Source organism: Calidris pugnax, unplaced genomic scaffold (genome assembly GCF_001431845.1).
Source record: "Calidris pugnax isolate Ruff unplaced genomic scaffold, ASM143184v1 scaffold2, whole genome shotgun sequence".
Lineage (NCBI taxonomy): Eukaryota > Metazoa > Chordata > Aves > Charadriiformes > Scolopacidae > Calidris > Calidris pugnax.
In genome coordinates, this window is record NW_015090766.1 from 2,849,585 (window position 1) to 2,867,265 (window position 17,681).

At 40.4% G+C, this 17,681-nt stretch overlaps 1 protein-coding gene across 2 annotated transcripts in view; it reads right to left on the reverse strand.

The window, feature by feature from the left end:
• Nucleotides 1-10,237: 10,237 nt before the first annotated feature.
• HSD17B3 (hydroxysteroid (17-beta) dehydrogenase 3) overlaps nt 10,238-17,681 on the reverse strand; it is a 23,931-nt gene continuing 16,487 nt past the window's right edge. The window contains exons 6-11 of one of the 2 annotated variants that reach the window (XM_014936139.1): nt 16,946-16,981; nt 14,620-14,654; nt 13,547-13,628; nt 11,832-11,897; nt 11,370-11,519; nt 10,238-10,684 (exon numbers count right to left, since the gene is read on the reverse strand). In XM_014936139.1, the coding sequence (XP_014791625.1) occupies nt 10,574-10,684; nt 11,370-11,519; nt 11,832-11,897; nt 13,547-13,628; nt 14,620-14,654; nt 16,946-16,981 (480 nt within the window). In that variant the 3' untranslated portion in view covers nt 10,238-10,573. The remainder of the gene's footprint in view (nt 10,685-11,369; nt 11,520-11,831; nt 11,898-13,546; nt 13,629-14,619; nt 14,655-16,945; nt 16,982-17,681) is intronic. The other variant, XM_014936149.1, reaches the window with a different exon arrangement.

Sequence of the window (17,681 nt, forward strand, 5' to 3'; positions counted from 1 at the left end):
TACTACTATATGCTGCATAGGTTTTTTTTGAGTAATTTATTTTATGCTGTATATTCTTTAGGGCAAGAATTAAATTTTTCAGCACTTACAGTGCTAAGATATTCCAAGACATTGAATAGCAGTAATATTACCCATTCATGCCTACACTTATGTTACTAAGTCTTCCAAGAAAGTGGCTTCACTTCTGATGTTGGATAGATGTTCTTGTCTCTATGGAGGGATACTTTGTCCCAGAGACTGCAATGATCACATACTGAGTCTGTGCCAGCATCAGTCCTCAGGCTAGATAACTTCCCTCCTACTGCTCCAGCTCAAGCACCTGAGTCACTCCTCTCCCCCCTTCCCCCACACCCCTAAGTGTGCTTAAGTCTATGTCAGGGCAAAACTGCCCTTGACTTCTTCCTTTCCTTTGCCAAGTATTTTTGCAGGAATATGTTTTTACTATTATTTTTTCCCACTAGTTATTTATACTGTAAATTCTATGTCAGCTGTCTGTTTGAAGACAGTAAGCAGAACTTCGATGTCCATTTATTTAATTTTCATTGAGCTGTTCACTGAAGACATTTCCCCAGCACAAACTCCCCCTGGGCTCTCAATGTAGCAAGATCTTGCATCAGGAGGACATCTCCTTCTAGGTCACAGCACTTCAGCAAAGTCTCTCTTTGTACTGAAATAGGCCTGCCTTTATAATCTCAGACAGCATCAAGTGTCGTTATTTGGCCACACATCATTTTGCCATCCTTGACATTTTCAAAGGGTTTCATGGGAAAGCCCAAGAATTTTTTATTCTGTTCACATGGAGTAACAATCCTAGTTGCCTCAACACTTCAGGGAGGTACAAACTTGCAGTAGGGTCTACCTCCAGCAGATTTTACACTCTCCCCTTGCACTAGCAAAACTATCAAGTTGTGGATTTGTCGCGTAAAGCTTTGTTTGACCTTGCTCCCTGCTTGTTCTCGCTGTACTGTTCAGCTCTGAAGTTTGCAGAGCGGTGGAGGGAAAGGGCGAGAGGAATGTAATAGCCCTCTTGGGCCAGTGTCTTTCCTGAGCTTTTCTTTACTGTGCAAGTAGCCAGTACTATTAGCTGGACTTCTTTTGATTCAGGTTTCTTTCTTGGCAACCAAAAAACCCCAACATTTTGGAGGGGCAGAACTGTTTCACAGGTTGGTTTTTTTTCGGTCCTTTTGCTACAATTTTTCATGACAAACCCAGATTCACTTTGATTTGAAACATCAGGAGAAGTTTAGATAGGTCTAGTTTGAAACATGCTTTATATAAACATTTCAGTCACTCTTGGTTTTAATCATTTTTGAAAAGTTAAAATACACCAAAATCAACATAGACTTTGGTCAGAAGTGTATTTTGTTAGCACTCTACCTTCTCAACTTGCTGAGTAAGCTGGCCAGGATTTGAATGTAAATCATAGATGCTATTCTAAAATGGGGATCTAAGCATATAAGAGTGGATCTAGGTGCCTAGCTTTAACATTCAAGACTGAAAATGTGGCTTAGAAAGCTCTTATTATCTCATGGATGTCCCAGAAGATGCAGAGGGATCTCAAGGGGCAGTTTATACCACATGTCTGTCATGCAGACACAGACAGTGACTGATAGTCTGTCTTGCTTTGGAAAAATCTTAGTTGTAATGTTGAACTCTGCCTTCACCCGCAGAAACCCAAATGTGCCAAAGTATATGCTACCATGGCTTGCATAGGATCTGAAAGCATGCTCTTAGCCAAGAAAGATCTTTTTTTAAAAAAAAAAAAACGAGAAAGGACAACTGACCCCTTACACACACGTTATGATTGATTAATGATTTTTGAAATGCCATCACGATGGGAAGATAAGCAGACACAGCAGAATAGCCAAGGAGAGAATTTGCAGCCTTCTGTCTTTCTGGTGTGTTTTAGGAGGACTGAAATTTTCTGAAGGGTATACTGCAGTTATCACAGAATCACAGAATCACAGAATTGTAGTGGTTGGAAGGGACCTCAGAGATCATCGAGTCCAACCACAAAAAAAAAAAACAAAAACAAAAACAAAAAAAAAACACACCACCAACCAAACAAACAACACCAGCTCCCACCACCTAAACACACAACAACAACCTCCAACCAAAAAACCATCACCCACCCACACAGCACCCCACCACAAACCAGTAATCTTGGGCACTAGAGCATGCCCTGAAGAACCATGTCTACACGTTTCTTAAATACCTCCAGGGATGGTGACTCCACCACCTCCCTGGGCAGCCCATTCCAATGCTGGATAACCCTTTCAGTAAAGAAATGTTTCCTAATATCCAACCTGAACTTCCCCTGGCGCAACTTGAAGCCGTTACCCCTTGTCCTATCGTCTGTAACTTGGGAGAAGAGACCGACCCCCGTCTCTCTACAGCCTCCTTTCAGGTACTTGTACAGAGCGATAAGGTCTCCCCTCAGTCTCCTCTTCCCCAGACTGAACAACCCCAGTTCCCTCAGCCTCTCCTCATAAGACTTGTGCTCCAGACCCCTCACCAGCTTCGTTGCCCTTCTCTGGACCCGCTCCAGCACCTCAATGTCCCTCTTGTGGTAGGGGGCCCAAAATTGGACACAGTATTTCAAGGCCAAGCCCACCAGCTCTTCCCTCAGCAAAGCATGCCTCACTCCTGCAGCTCCTTCATGCTGTTACCACATACCAGTTTATCGCAAATAACTTTTTCAGGCAAGCTGCCATATCAAATTCTTTCTCTTGTGGGTGGTCCCTGAGAACAGTAGGGTCCTGTCTGTATTACCAGTCTTGATAACAGACTGTTTACAACATTAGGATTCAATGGTTTAGATTTTTTCCTCCTGCTGTAAATTGCTTGTCTAGACACATTTGGAGGTCCAATCTTTGCAAAAGTAAGGCTTTGACTCAGTTACTGATGTAATCCACTGATTGAGTACATCATATTGCTAAAAGCAATCTTGCAGTGCATAGTTCCCATTTTCCTTAATCTAATAGTGCTGCAGACTGATTAACTAATATTTTTTTTCAGTAATTTTCTCCTTTGCGTGAACATGAGACTAGTTCAATAACTGATATCTGTGTGAGTCAAAGACTTGCTGTTTGCGTCCCACAACTGTAAATTGCTTTAGCTTGGAACCTCTTTATTCAACAAGCAGTGATTTGTGGGGGAAAAAAGGAAAAACAAGAGTCACAACTAAAAAAAAAACACCCATAACTCTATACTGGCCTACACATTCAAAACCCTTAGTAAATGTTTGCACTGTAATACTTAAAGGAGCCTGGAGTTCAAAAAGATCCGATTTTCCTCAAAGTAGGGTTCTTATTGAACCCCAGCTTCAAGGGAACCCAAGCCACTAACACTTTGGTATCACATCTGGGTGACCACATACATGCATACACACAGGTGTTAAACAGGGGAATGGAATCAGCAAGAGCAAATGAAAGAAAAAAAAATTAGATTCTCAAAATCTTTAATGTTGCTTTTTGTGTTGTGATATACTTTCAGACCCTATTTTCTTCTTTCCATAGGTCCAGTGTTTTTCTCTCTAGCTTCCTTCTGATCACTGGTCACTCATAAAAACAGCAGTGGTTTAGTTCCCTGCAGAAAAAAATCCACAAATAAGCTCTTTTTGGGAACAACTGTGTGTACAACACACTCCTGAAGGACCTTCTATCCCATACCCTTTACTTAATGCTTTTGCACTGCCATCAGTTTGGTGATCGTCTCAGATCTCCAAAGAAAACGACAGCTCCTCAACCTCCCTGGCGTCTGGCCTGTGAGGAAGGTGGCCATGGCCAAGAGCCTTATGCCACAAACTCACCAGAGCTGAGGGGAACTGGAACTGATGGTGGCCTTCTCTGCTGCCTGCTCCCATGGCAATGGGTTCTGCAGGCAGGTTTGGGGTTTTTTTCTACTGCATGGCCCCTGCTGGGGCAAAAATTGTCTTACAGAAGGTAGATAGCCGCTGAAGCAACCTCAAGAAGCGTGGGCCTCACGAGACAGAGTCTTCTTCCAGCTGAAGAAACCATGAAATGTTGAGGTGTCTGTTGTTCGGGATCACTTACTGTTCTGTACTTTCAATGATACAGACAGTAGGATTGAGTGCACTCTCCGCAAATTTATGGATAACGCCAAGCTGACTGCTTAAGTTGACACACTTGAGGGAAGGGATGTCATCCAGAGGGACCTTGGCAGGCTTGAGAGCAATCCCCAATATTAATACTGACTGGGGGATGAGCCGATTAAGAACAGTCCCGCAGAGAAGGACTTAGGGATATTAGTAGATGAAAAAATTACAAACAAGCCTGTAACGTGGGCTTGCAGACTAGAAAGCCAACCATATCCCGGCCTGTATAATAAGTAATGTGGCCAGTACGGCAAGGAAGGAGATGGTCCTCCTCTAATCTGCTCTTGTGAGACTCCATCTGGAGTCCTGTGTCTAGCTCTGGGGTCCCCAGTACACGAAAACCATGGACCTGTTGGATCAGGTCCAGAGGAGGGCCACAAAAGTGATCAGAGGGCTGGAACACCTCTCCAACGAAGAAAGACTGACAGACCTGGCCTTTCAGACATTCAGCCTGGAGATGAGAAGGCCCCGTGGAGACCTTGTTACTGCCTTTCTATACATAAAACCATCTCACAGGAGAGATGGAGAGAGACTTTTTTCCCAGGGGCTGTAGTGGCAGGACAAGGAGCAATAGTTTAAAACTGAAAGTGAGTAGATTAGATATAAGAGAGAGGGTGGTGAGACACTGTAACAGATTGCCCAGGGAAGCAGTGGATGCCCCATTCTTGGCAATGTTCAAGACCAGGTTGGATAGCACTTTCAGCAACATGATCAAGTGAAAGATGTTCCTGCCCATGGCAGGGACATTGAACTCGATGATCTTTGAAGGTCCCTTCCAACCAAACCATTCTATGATTCTGTGACCCTGGGGAATGGAGGCATATGTTTATGGCCTCAAGGGCAGTTTTTCCTCAGACTTCCAGCTTCAGTCAGGGTATAAGCACATCAGTATGACTGGGTTTGGCTTTCATTGGTTAGCCATTATTTGGTTAATTAATTTGATGATATTCAACTTTCCCAGTCCTGGGGCTCCCTGATGGACCAGGAGTGCTGCTGAGGCTGAGAAGATGTGGACAGTTTCTCCAGAGGTGATCCTCCTTCCTCTTGGAGGCTTGGAGAAGGTGTTTTGTTTTTCCACATCTTTCCTTCCTGCTCTGTGAAACAGGGGTAATGCTGAGTCCTTCCACAAAATCCACAGAGAGCCATGTCTCAAGTGTGCAGGTATTTTTATTGTTATTAGCAGTGTTTTATCACAAAACAGGAAATCCCATGTAATGGGTGCTGGGGGAAGCGGAAGGCCCAACCTGCTGGTCTGCTCCCTCCTTCTTCTCCCCAGGCAGGGAGTGCTGCAAAAAATTCTGCCATGTTCCCCCTCTGTTTCTGTTTCCCCATCAACCAGGTCCAAGTTTAGCAGCAAGACCAGATGACACAACATTTCAGCTTTTGTTAGGCACTCAGAGGAGACACATGGCCTACAAAATGAAGGGGAAAGCGCAATTGCTTCTCCTCTAGGCTTACACACAGATGGCTGATCCACTCACTGACTTCTCTGAAGGGCCAAAGGAGGAGAAACCTCTCTCTGCACAGTCAGGGAGAGCAACCTGAAGATTGCAAGCCAGCAAGATCCCAGCCTGATATTGTGCAAAAAATGAGTGAAAAGGTCAAAACATGGCTACTATAGTGAGTGGCTATGCAAGAGCAGAGAATAACATGATCTTCCTGTTCTCAAGGAAAACAAATCTGAGCTGACCTGATTGCTTCACTTCAGTAACAGCCTGCAAGACTCACAAAGCATGCAAAACCCTAAACAAATGTGAGACAAGAAGTATGGAAATGTCACTTGTCAGAGATTACAGGACTTGTAAACCTTGGAAACCAAGCCCCTATTGCTCCCTAACCTCTGCCTGTGCCAATGCTGCTTCTGTGTTACTGGCATCCCTGTGTCAGATACGCTGGTTATTTGGCTCCAGTGCCAAACCTTTTGTGATTGCAGGGAGGGCAAAAAGGTATTCTCCAACCTGAGTTGGGAAACTCACGTGAAAATCAGAGAGAAAGCGAGGGAATGTGTAGCTTTATCATGACCAGCTGCAGGCAAGGGAGTCCTCAGAGTTTGTGGCTGCTGCTACGTGACCCCCACCGGCTTGAGCAGAGCAGGAGCAGTCACCGCTCTGTAGGACTCGTTTCACCCTGCTGGGACTACCAGCACATGTAAACCAAACATGCAAAGAGCTCTCTGGCAGGGCCTCGGTGTGTTTTTGGGGCAGAGAAGGAAGGGAAGGAGACATTCACTGCATTTTGGGCTGTACCTAAGAACGTACTGCTTGAAAATACACATCCATGGAGAAATGAGCACTTATACCAATGGCAAATGCAAACTGCATTCCACACTCGGGCCTCCTGTTGAATGTGCATTCCCCCCAGGGACCTCAGCTTTTGGCCCACATATAGTATTTATCATATATTATATTCCATACTTATTTTCTGTGCAGCTGCACAAATACCACACTTAGAAGAATATGGTTTAATCACTTGAAAACACAGTCTTTATGAAGTGATGAACAAACCATTCTTATTCCTTGCTTCTCAAACCAACAACGCTGAAATGTCCAGCACAGATGTCTCATTTTCACTTCCAGATGTTTTCTATATTGGGCAGTAATATTCAGTAGTAGTTTAATTTGAAGAATTATTTTATATGAAGGCATGAAATACAAGAGGCCGTAGAGAAATATAGAAGCCATTTAATTAAAAAGGCTATGAGATAAAATGGAGTTTTAAAAAATTCTCTACAGCCATAGAAATATGTGACTTCGTGTTCCAAAGAACAGAATGTCACCATTTGAGGATGAGACAAAGCCTGAGTAATTAATTAGAAAATGTTTGGAAAGTATTGAACTGATTTCGTACTCTAAGAATCAGTGATGTGTTTGCTCCTGAACCACGGAATTTATTTTAAAAAAACCAAACCTCTATCCACTGCTTTTATTTCTAATAATGGTAAAAAGCATCCAAAAAAAATGTCTCCTTCACTCCTTCTTTAAAGGCTAGCAGGCCTGTCTTGAAATATACGCTTCCACATGCACAAACTGGAAGTTAAAATTTCTGCTTGAGATCATTAAAACTAGTGGGCAAAATTTCTTCCTGGGGCCAGATCTTTATTAAGCTTTGTCTCCTGCAGATGTAACTGCAGCTATTTTGTCTCAGGGGAACTCTGGAGAAAGGTTCCACACAGGGACAACCTCCCAAGCACCCACAGTCACTGCACAATTGCAGTGCTCCCACATCTCAACACTTTTTTTACTGTGCTTCCAGAGTATGGCTCAGATACTCTTTTTGCTCAGAGGCCAGATTTAATTTTCACTATAGTCAAAAGACTCGTTTAAAATCACATCTCAACAGAGAAATCATAACATTGACACTTACATAATTTTATTAAGATCCATGTTTGTATTTTCCTGAAAGCACCATGTTCTACAGTCATGCCATTGTGTATGAATTGGAGCTTAAATATATATATATAAAATAAATGTTTGTGGGTTGTTTTTCTTGGGAGTGGGGGTGGGGCATGGGGTGGTGGTATACAGAAAAAACACTGAAAATGTGAATTTCAAAGGTTAAAAAAAATCCAAAACAGAAATGTAAAACACTTACAGTATGGTAAAATTTCACCATTTTAGGTGTGAGGCAAGCCTTTTTTCATGCTAGGATTTAGCAAACTGATCTCTACGTGGCCTACTTTTTCATCCCCATTTCTGACACATGAGAATAAAGTATATCAGCAACTTCTTTGAATTCGGTGGAAGGAGACCTGGGAACCTGTATGAATAAGGTGACTTTTTGGACTGTTTGCAGACCTGGATCAAATCTGATTTTACTATGGGAAAGATACATACCATTTTATGTATCAAAATTTTTATTATTTCAATTCAGGGGTCTCAGTGCAGTCCTTAGTTCTTTTTGAGAATTACAGTAATAACTATAGGAGGCAAATGCAGAAAGCTGGGACCCTGTGCTGCTGTGTTATAAGTCTATGTGGTGTTGCCAATATATGTTACTAGCTTGAATGAAGCAGTCAGGAATTTCTGGAGCCAGTAAGACACATTTTGTGATTCCTCTTCATGCTTTATGGCAAAGATTACGGAGACTCTTCCTCAGATTTGGCAGAAACCCAACAACATAACATATACTTACTTTTATTAATAATGTCTTTGCTACCTTGATACAGCTTTATAAAAAAAAAATTTCAGAATGCAGCAGTAAAATAAACCTGCAAAATTAGAAGATGCATTAAAATTCCTGATTTTTAACAAACTGAAGTACATCTGAATAAATAGACTAGACTAGAGGAGTTGAGTTGAACAGGACCTACAATGATCATCTAGTCCAACTGCTTGATCACTCCAGGGCTGACCAAAAGTTAAAGTGTATTGTTTAAGGGCATTGACCAAATGCCTCTTAAACATTGACAGGTTTGGGGCATCGACCACCTCTCCAAGGAGCTTGTTCTGGTGTTTGACCACCCTCTCCATAAATCAATGCTTCCAAATGTCCAGCCTAAACTTCGCCTAATGCAGCTTTGAACCATTTCCATGCATACCATCCCTGTATCCTGGGGAGAATAGATCAGCACCTTCCTCTGCACTTCTCCTCCCCCAGAAGCTGTAGATAACAATGAGGTTGCCTTGCAGCCTCCTCTCTCCAAACAAGACAAACCCAAAATCCTCAGTCACTCTCCATAGGACATGCCTTCTAGCCCTTCCCTCAGCTTTGTTGCCCACCTCTGAACACATTCAAGGACCTTCTCAGATTGTGAGGCCCATAACTGCACACAGTCCTCAAGGTGAGGCTGCACCAAAGCTAAATACAGTGGGGTAATCACCTATTTTGACTGGCTGGTTGTGCTGTATTTGATGTACCCCAGGATGCAGCTTACCCTCTTGGCTTCCAGGGCACACTGCTGACTTGTATTGAGCCTGATGTCAACCAGCACCCCTAGATCCCTTTCTCAGGGCTGATCTCCAGCCACTCCTCTCCCCATTTATGTTTGTGCCTGGCATTATTCCATCCCAGGTGCTGAAGTCAGCATTTGGACAGAATAAATTTTATGCCAGTCATGATTGCCCCTTGCTCCAATCTATCTATCTGCAAGGCCACTTGTCAAGAAAATCAACAGCACCTCCCAGTTTGGTATCATCAGGAAACTTGCTAATGGTGCATGCAACTCCTGCATCCCAAATACGTTGAGTAGAACTAGCACTGGAATGGAGACCTGAGGAACACTGCTGGTGACCAGTTGCCAGCCAGATGTAGCCCAATTCACAACAGCCCCTGGACCCCTGCCCTTCAGACAGTTCTTCACCCAATGCACCACGTACCTGTTCATCTCACAGCTGGGCAACTTGTCCAGAAGGATGATGTGAAGGCCAGTATCAAAAGGGTTACTAAAATCTAGGAAAAAATATCCACCACCTTCCCTTCATCAACTAGGCAGGTGACCTATCCATAGAAGGATATCAGATTAGTTAAACAGGACTCCAAATACGTTGAGTAGAACTAGCACTGGAATGGAGACCTGAGGAACACTGCTGGTGACCAGTTGCCAGCCAGATGTAGCCCAATTCACAACAGCCCCTGGACCCCTGCCCTTCAGACAGTTCTTCACCCAATGCACCATGTACCTGTTCATCTCACAGCTGGGCAACTTGTCCAGAAGGATGATGTGAAGGCCAGTATCAAAAGGGTTACTAAAATCTAGGAAAAAATATCCACCACCTTCCCTTCATCAACTAGGCAGGTGACCTATCCATAGAAGGATATCAGATTAGTTAAACAGGACTTTCTCTTTGTGAACCCTTGTTGACCGTGCCTGATGATTGCACTGTCCTTGAAACACTTTTCAATAGGACCTGGTATGATCTTCATTGGTATCTACAATCAAAAGGTTTGCCTTCTGGACTCATACAGGAATGCAGAATTACTGCTTATCTTTTGCCATATGCCCCTGCCTTCTCCAGTCCATATCAGAGGATGAAGTCATCCACAAGCTTTGGACAGAAATACATTTTTTATGGTTGCAGTCTTCCCAAAGCTCCACTGTGTACTTTACACCCTGAAAGTTTTTTTTTCTTCTCAAAAATTTCCTTGAGTTTTCAGAAGAAGCCAAATACACAAAACACTTGCTGAAAGCATCAGAATACATTTTATTAATGAATATCAGATAAGTATAAATATTTGTGGCCTCCAAACTTACTTTAAAATAGTAACATAAATTTCTTAGAACCTGAGGCCCACAGAAGTCATTGGAACAGCTCTAACATATTTTCTGGTCTTTGGAAAGGGACAGAAATTAATTAGTTTAGTAGATTCGTTAGATTAAATCACTTATCGTTTGATAAATGATTTGGAAGGAGTTAGGGCTCAAACAGATTTGATTTCTTCCATGTTCACACACAAAGATAAACAGCGAAATGCATCCTGCTGGGGTTTCCCATTGTACATCTTCTGAAAAAATGACTGTTAGGGATTCCTCCAGCTTTTCTTCAGATACTTGGTAAATGCATGCAGGACTGCTTCTTGAAGTCTGTCGCTGTGGAATACCCATAAAGGGACAAACTGCAGGACACATGCCTTCAGAATAATGAAGCAAAAACAATACAAAGGCAAAGGGTTATAGGAATGTCTTGGAAAAAATCAACTGAGTGTTAGAAAGGTCATAGAAAACAGTAAATACAAAAGCTTTTACTTTATGCTTTCAGTACATATGTTTCTCTTAGAGGAAAATGTTCATTCCTCTCAGATTTTAGCAAATCTGTTCTCGCCCCTGCACTTTCATTAAATGCTCATTGTTAACAGCTGTCATGTATAAATATTTATTCTATTTTGTTAGATTGGTGTCCTAAGGAAATGATGTTTATGTGATACCACAGTCCGGTTTTATGTCCTTTCCCTTCCCCACTAATAACTTTTGAGTCTGATGGCTAATTCCTGTGAAGTAGGGGTCTCAGGAATATTCCTAACAGGGTCATGAAAGCAGGCAGCTAGGGAAAGGGTAAAGACTAACCAGATATCAAATTGAGCTTAGCTCAAGACACAAAAGTGGAGAAAACCACACTGTTCTGATACCACTGTGCTTTGTTTGTGTATTTGTCCCTTCATAGTTTACTGGTGTCATATTGGCCTTAGTAACCTGTTCCCTGTTTGTCATTTGATAACCAACCTCAAGGTCTCTGAAACCAGTCAAAAGAAACTACTGAGCCCAGAGAGCCTTGGTTCAGTCTTTGGGACCCATTTATACACTATCAAAATAAATTACCAGCATTTCATGGGCTAAACATCCAAAGATCTCATCTCCAAAGGTGACATAATCCAGTGATTCACTAACAAACTCTTCTGCTGTCTTTGTAATAAGACCAGGCTTTTGGTACATTGTCATTGGAGTAGAAACACCATAAGGAGCCACTACCTAAAATAAGAAATCCTAGTAACAGTGTAATGTCATCTAACATTTAGACAAGGCCATTCATTCTGCAGAATCCTACAGCATCTGAACAACTGTAACAGATACTTGCAATGGATCAAGACAGTCCATGGAATACATAAGATACTATGGTGGAACAAGATAAAAAGCCTATAGCTGCGTAAATGCAAGAGAAAAAGCTTTGACAGTGTCAATCAGCACTTCACCAAGGTCAGCTACACTATGTAGATTTAGGATCTCAGACATTATTGAAGAATTTGTTAAAATGGAGGAAAATATTGCAAGTTATAGCATCACCTGTATGATGATTCCCTTTGCCTTGTACTCCCTTCGTAGTGCTTTGGAGAAAGTGCTTATAAAAGCCTAGAATTAAAAAAAAATCAACATAACATTAGTATAGAAAATGAAGTACTTTCACATATGCCCACAAATATGTGGGAATAGGTCCTTAGCAAAAATGTCCAGGTGCCATGCAACCTAAGGCATAGTGCAGTGGTGAAAAACATCAAAAGTAACTTTTCAAGACACATTTTCTTCTGCTGCATGTGAGCAATGGCAAGACTGACTGTTTATCTGCACCAGAAAAGACAAACCCTGGCATTGGTCCAAACCAGACATGAAACAAGTTCGACTGCAGCCTGGACTGAAAGCTTTGTCACATTTCTGAAAATGCAGAGATATAAACACCAGTGTCCCATTTATTCTAACAGTTGTCTCACGTGGCTCATGTCTCTGTCTGACACCTGCCCTCCCAATTCAAGGCTCACACTGCTGTTTCTCTTGCAATAAGACAGGGAGTGAAATACAACTCATTATTTCAGTGTATACCTATCAGCATAGCCTACAAGCATAATTTTCAAAGTCATGTATTTGTTTATCTTTGTAAGTTTTCCTCCACACCATGAAGAATACACATATACTACATTGTGTAAAGTTACATTTCTTTCAGGGCTGGTTTTAGGAGTTAGATCTTTGAGAAATATTCCAAAACTTGACAACATTGGATTACTACTCTGTAATCAGAAATACATAAGTCCCACTAAGGAGAAAGAATGACAGTGTTTCAAAGCTGTCATTTGACATGTCTTAAAATTTATACACCAAAAGTGTTGTGATATTGCATGAAATATCAATATGCTGACAAGTAAAATAGCTTATAGTTTCTTTAAAATAAAGAAACAAATGTAAAAGACAGCCAAGAAAGAAAAAGTCAAACTAATACAACCAATGCACCATATCACTTTGAAATAACATTAACTAACTTTTTTAAGGAATTAAAATTGTCTGGTTTGAATGTAGTTCAAGTTTTGAGGAATGAGAAACTTATGTTAAAAAGAGAAGAAAAAGGAAATGGAAAACTAGAATTTCTTACTAAGAATAATTAGGTTTTTCTTACCAGGTTGAACTTTAGTTATGTTCAAACAAATATTGTTAGAATTTTTAATTTGGGGCAAACCTGAGCTGAGCAAGTGGCTTTTGGAATTTCAATAATTTTGAAATTGTTTATATTTATTTATATTTGTATATATTATATAATATATGCATTTTTATATATTATTATAATACTCCTTATTTTTATGAGCTCTGGGGTTTTAATTCAGAGCAAAATTTCAAAGTGAAATCTATGAAGTCAGGCAACTCACCACCCACCTACCAGGAATTTTATTCTTGGTTCCATAAGCAAAATCTAGCACTTTTGTGTGCTTGCAGTTTTGAGAAAACTACCAAAGTCAACTTGGTAAAAAACATCACTTCCTGGAACAAGAAGAGATTGTAAGATCACTGGTTTGATCAAAGGCAAAATTGTTCCAATGATCAGGCAAACTTCAGCTGATTTCATTTGTATAGCTTCACTGATTTCTAGTTCTCAAGTAGTGCTCATTTACTTTGCTTCATTATTTTAGTGGAGCAACAGAGATTTATGTCCTGAAACCTGACCCTGTGTTGCTGACACAAACACTTTGGTAAACACTTGATGGGTATTTCTTTGTAAAGCAATGTGAATGACTTACCTTAGAAGCTGAGTACATTGTGTATAATGGGCAAGGGAAAGTACCCAGACCAGAGGACAGATTCAGAATAAGACCTTTTTGTCTGAAATTCAATTTAAACAGTTACATTCAGTTTACATTTGACAGTATTATAATAATAGCCTGCACAAGTTGAAAAAAAACTTTTTTGCCCCAGAAGGCATAGGTCTCCTATTATACTGTAGACTACACTTACAAAAGACCCAATTTTTACAGTTTTGTTAGGTACAATTAAGTCTAAACAAGCTAGGAATAATGTCGTAAGTGAGATTTAAATGCCTAGTGCAATCAGAACCATGGGAACATTATACATGCTATTGTACATCTATCAGAGCAAAAACTGCCATTAGAGGAAAGATTTTATGCTCCTAAGTAATTGGTAGGTCCCCTTTGCTCATTAGCCAGCACATTCTTTTTCCTGCTCCATGCATCTGTTGTTTTAGCTTCCCTATTCACAGCTCCCTGTACAAATCACTAAAAATAATTCATTCAGCAGCAACCAGGAAAAAAAAAGATCCAAAACAATTAAACACTGGGAGCTTATTTTGTTGCCAAAACAAAAAGCATGCACAAATCCGCTAAAATGCAGCAGTTAACAATGTTTTCTAGAAACTCCATTTGAAAACCTTAACTTCTGGTTTAAGGACCCCCATGTCTAAAATATGGATTGTTTCAAAAGGAGAAAAGCTGAATTGATCTCTCTGATATAGTACAGGTATTTCCAGAGCTTGAAAACTATTATTCTAAGTACAGTTACCACTCTTAGAAGAAAACCATGATATATTTGAATGCCGTTTCTTGCCTAACCAAACCCACTTTATTTCTGCAATGCCTACATGTTTTTACTGGACAAAGACCTATATATTATTTTTTCTGTCTGGTTCTACAGTTGACTGACAATTTGTGGCAGTTCCTATCATTCATTCGCACAGCACTAACAGCAACAGAAGTAAACCTTACTGATTGACATAATTATGAAAAAGCATAGCTATCACTGAGTAAACTGGAGGTAGCAGCTAAAACCTACCAAAAGTTCTAGAAAAAATTCTTTTTACCTTGGCTCCATTTTTTTCAAAATTATTTTTGTCATCTGTAAGACAAATACATCTGTAAGACAAAGACAATACAGAGGATCCATTCTTCCTCTTTTTGATTGCATTTTTCAACTGAGTTTGTTTTATTCACAAGATTTCTACTTGCGCAAGTCCCAGCCATATGTATACAGTTCAAATGGCTAAAATGTCACACATTCAAAGCTTTGGAGAACATTTTAAAGTGCTAATGCCTACAAATCATTGAATTGCCAAAAAATTCCAAAGATTAATCTTCTAAGTAGTGAAAGTCTTATGCTTATCCAAAGTTTTTCAACAGTATCTGAATTTCATCATTCTTCAATACGGAATCAAGAAAGTCAACTTCATAGTGATTTTGCAAATTTTTTTTCTGCCTCTGCCTGGATCAGAAGTAGCAGAAAATCAAGAAAGAAAACTTTTTCTTTTCTTCCTGACACCAAAGAGTGCTTTATAATAATGTCAATGGCAATTATTTAAAAGGAATATAAGAAATATAAGGAATATAAGAAAGGAATCCCTTCTTATTTTAACAATAGACTTAATCACATTTGTGATTTTTAAAGTGCAGTTAGATCATTTTTTTTTTGTAAGAAATCTGCTTTTGCTTATTGTATTTGAAGAGTACTATTGATAATAAGCCTGGGTCCCTAGGGAATTCGTACTCATACTATTGACTCTATAAAAACACACTTAACGTGTGACTCTTCTCAGGAAAAAAGTTTGCCTTAACTTGTAAAGGGTAGTAATGAAAAGTAGTGCAAAAGACTGATGCAGTCCTTGTTATTTTTTCAGTGGTGTCATTGTGCACAACAGGATAGTAAGAACAGGGCTGGGTTCACAAACTTCATTTTCAGCAAGGGTGATAATATAAGTGGGCTTGGGTGAAGGGGAATTTCCAAGTAAAGTGGAAAACATGGGAAAAGGTCCTGCTTTTTCAGTGCTGAAAATCCCACTAGCATCTGTGGGAGCCAGGAATACCTGCAGTTTGGGCATCCCACTGGAAGAAGTGGTGAGCAGGATCCTAGCAGGAATCAAGGGTAGGGAGGGGGGAACCCAAATAGATTAAAAGATGATTTGGACAGAACCATGAGGAATACTGGTTAGTACCATTCATTGTGTTTGGAGGAAGGTGAATGTTTGTGAAAGTCTGAAGGGACATGTTTGCAGCAGTGAGGGAAAGGAATCCCCTGGCCCTGGTGAAGCAGAAGAGGTTGATACCAAGGTACGTATAAAGTGAGAAGTGGCAAAGGAAGAACCCTTTTTTATCCAGACTGAAGGGGTAGAAAATGCTAGCCTGTTTGGTTTGGGTTTTTTGGGGGTGTTTTGTTTGTTTTGTTGTTTTTTTGTTTTTGTTTTTTTTTTTTTTGGGGCATCTACGTTTTAGAAAATGCTAGCCTGTTTGGTTTGGGTTTTTTGGGGGTGTTTTGTTTGTTTTGTTGTTTTTTTGTTTTTGTTTTTTTTTTTTTTTGAGGCATCTACGTATAGCTTTCAGATATTTCTCTGCTTTAGACATATGAATAGAATAAAACCTAGGATCAGAAAGTTTACCAAAATATTCATGGAAGAATTTGTTTCAATTCTCTGATATTACATGATTTATTATTTTAAGTCATTAAGTAGCAGTACAAATTTGGTATGTAAAGTTTGCTAGCCAAAGAAAGATGAACATCTGTTGATAATTTTCATGTCATGTTTAGAAAGATATTAACCAAAGTTTAGATGAACTACAAAGCTCTTGTTTTGCTCTCCATGCTAACATGCAGGGCAATACAAATCTTAATCAGAGGTGGAAAGCATGAAACACTAACTGCTCTTGTCAGGGAGGTAGCCCAGCAGAACTAACACCAAGAGGTAACAATACAGAACTGGGAGCCAACTCCTTAAGGTTCTGTCTTGCACTGATACCAAAATATATTTACACAACAGAATTGTGTCAAAATGCATGTACAGCACAAAATGTCAAACTGCAGATCTTCCTGTCCTAAAAGTTTTGATTCTGGAGCGTATCTCCCTCTTTACCGAAATAAATACGCTTTTTTGCAAAATGTTTCAGCTGCAGTGTAACGATGTGTCTCAACCAAGCAACTGTGTTAAAACATTTCCAGTCAGCTCTAGTCAAACTACATCACAGGCAGTAGAAACAGATGGGGTCCTTAAAATAATGCTGACATTCCTGCTGAAAATTACTATCTGCAGATAAATTAAATGAAAGTACACAGGAAAGCTAGTTGGTCGCTCTTGTGCAGGACTAATTTTTTTTCCAAAGAACTAATTACAGATATAACATGGGTGTGAGTGTGTCACATACCTTTGTAACAGAAATAATGTTGCAGTTGATGAGGTTCTGCAGGAAGAAAGAAAATAGTCACATTCATAGTTAACTTCAGAGAGCTTGTAGTTTATCTAGGTAAGAGAGCTAGCAATTCTAACTGGAAAGCTTTCTGGTAAGGCAGTTGCTTTTAGAGCGCTTTGTTCACCTGCAATTGTCATTGACTGTGCCTGTGATGTGGGATGCTCAAAGGCAGGTTACCCCCGAAATCATTTAATTTTAAACATGGCATTCAAATCTGTTTTGCGTGCCTGTGTTTTGCCCAGCCATGTCGTTGCACCAGGTGAAACCTGGAAGGCAGGGATGGCACCAGCAAACCAACCTGCATGCAGACAGACAGCAAATTTCGGACACCCCAGGCTGAGATTAGGCTGGTTTTAGTGATGGAGACAAGCGATCTCTGCAGCAAAAGCACTGCCAGGTAGAGATATCCTCCCAAGACCAACAAGCAAACATGAGTTGTAGCAGCAGCAGAGGTGCCGTCAACGTGGCTGCAGCTCTGAGGGAAGCAGCCTGCTTGGGCATCTCCAGTATTTCACCTGAGATAGATGCTAGCAAGAAATACATTTGGAAACCCTGGGGTTTTTCGTGGCTGCTACTCTAGAGGTAAGTAACAACACGGCAATGAAAAACTTGATCACAGGCAAACTGTGATCAAGCCAAATCCTGTTAAACTATTCTACATGTGGAAATTAATTCCCCCCCTCCCCTCCCT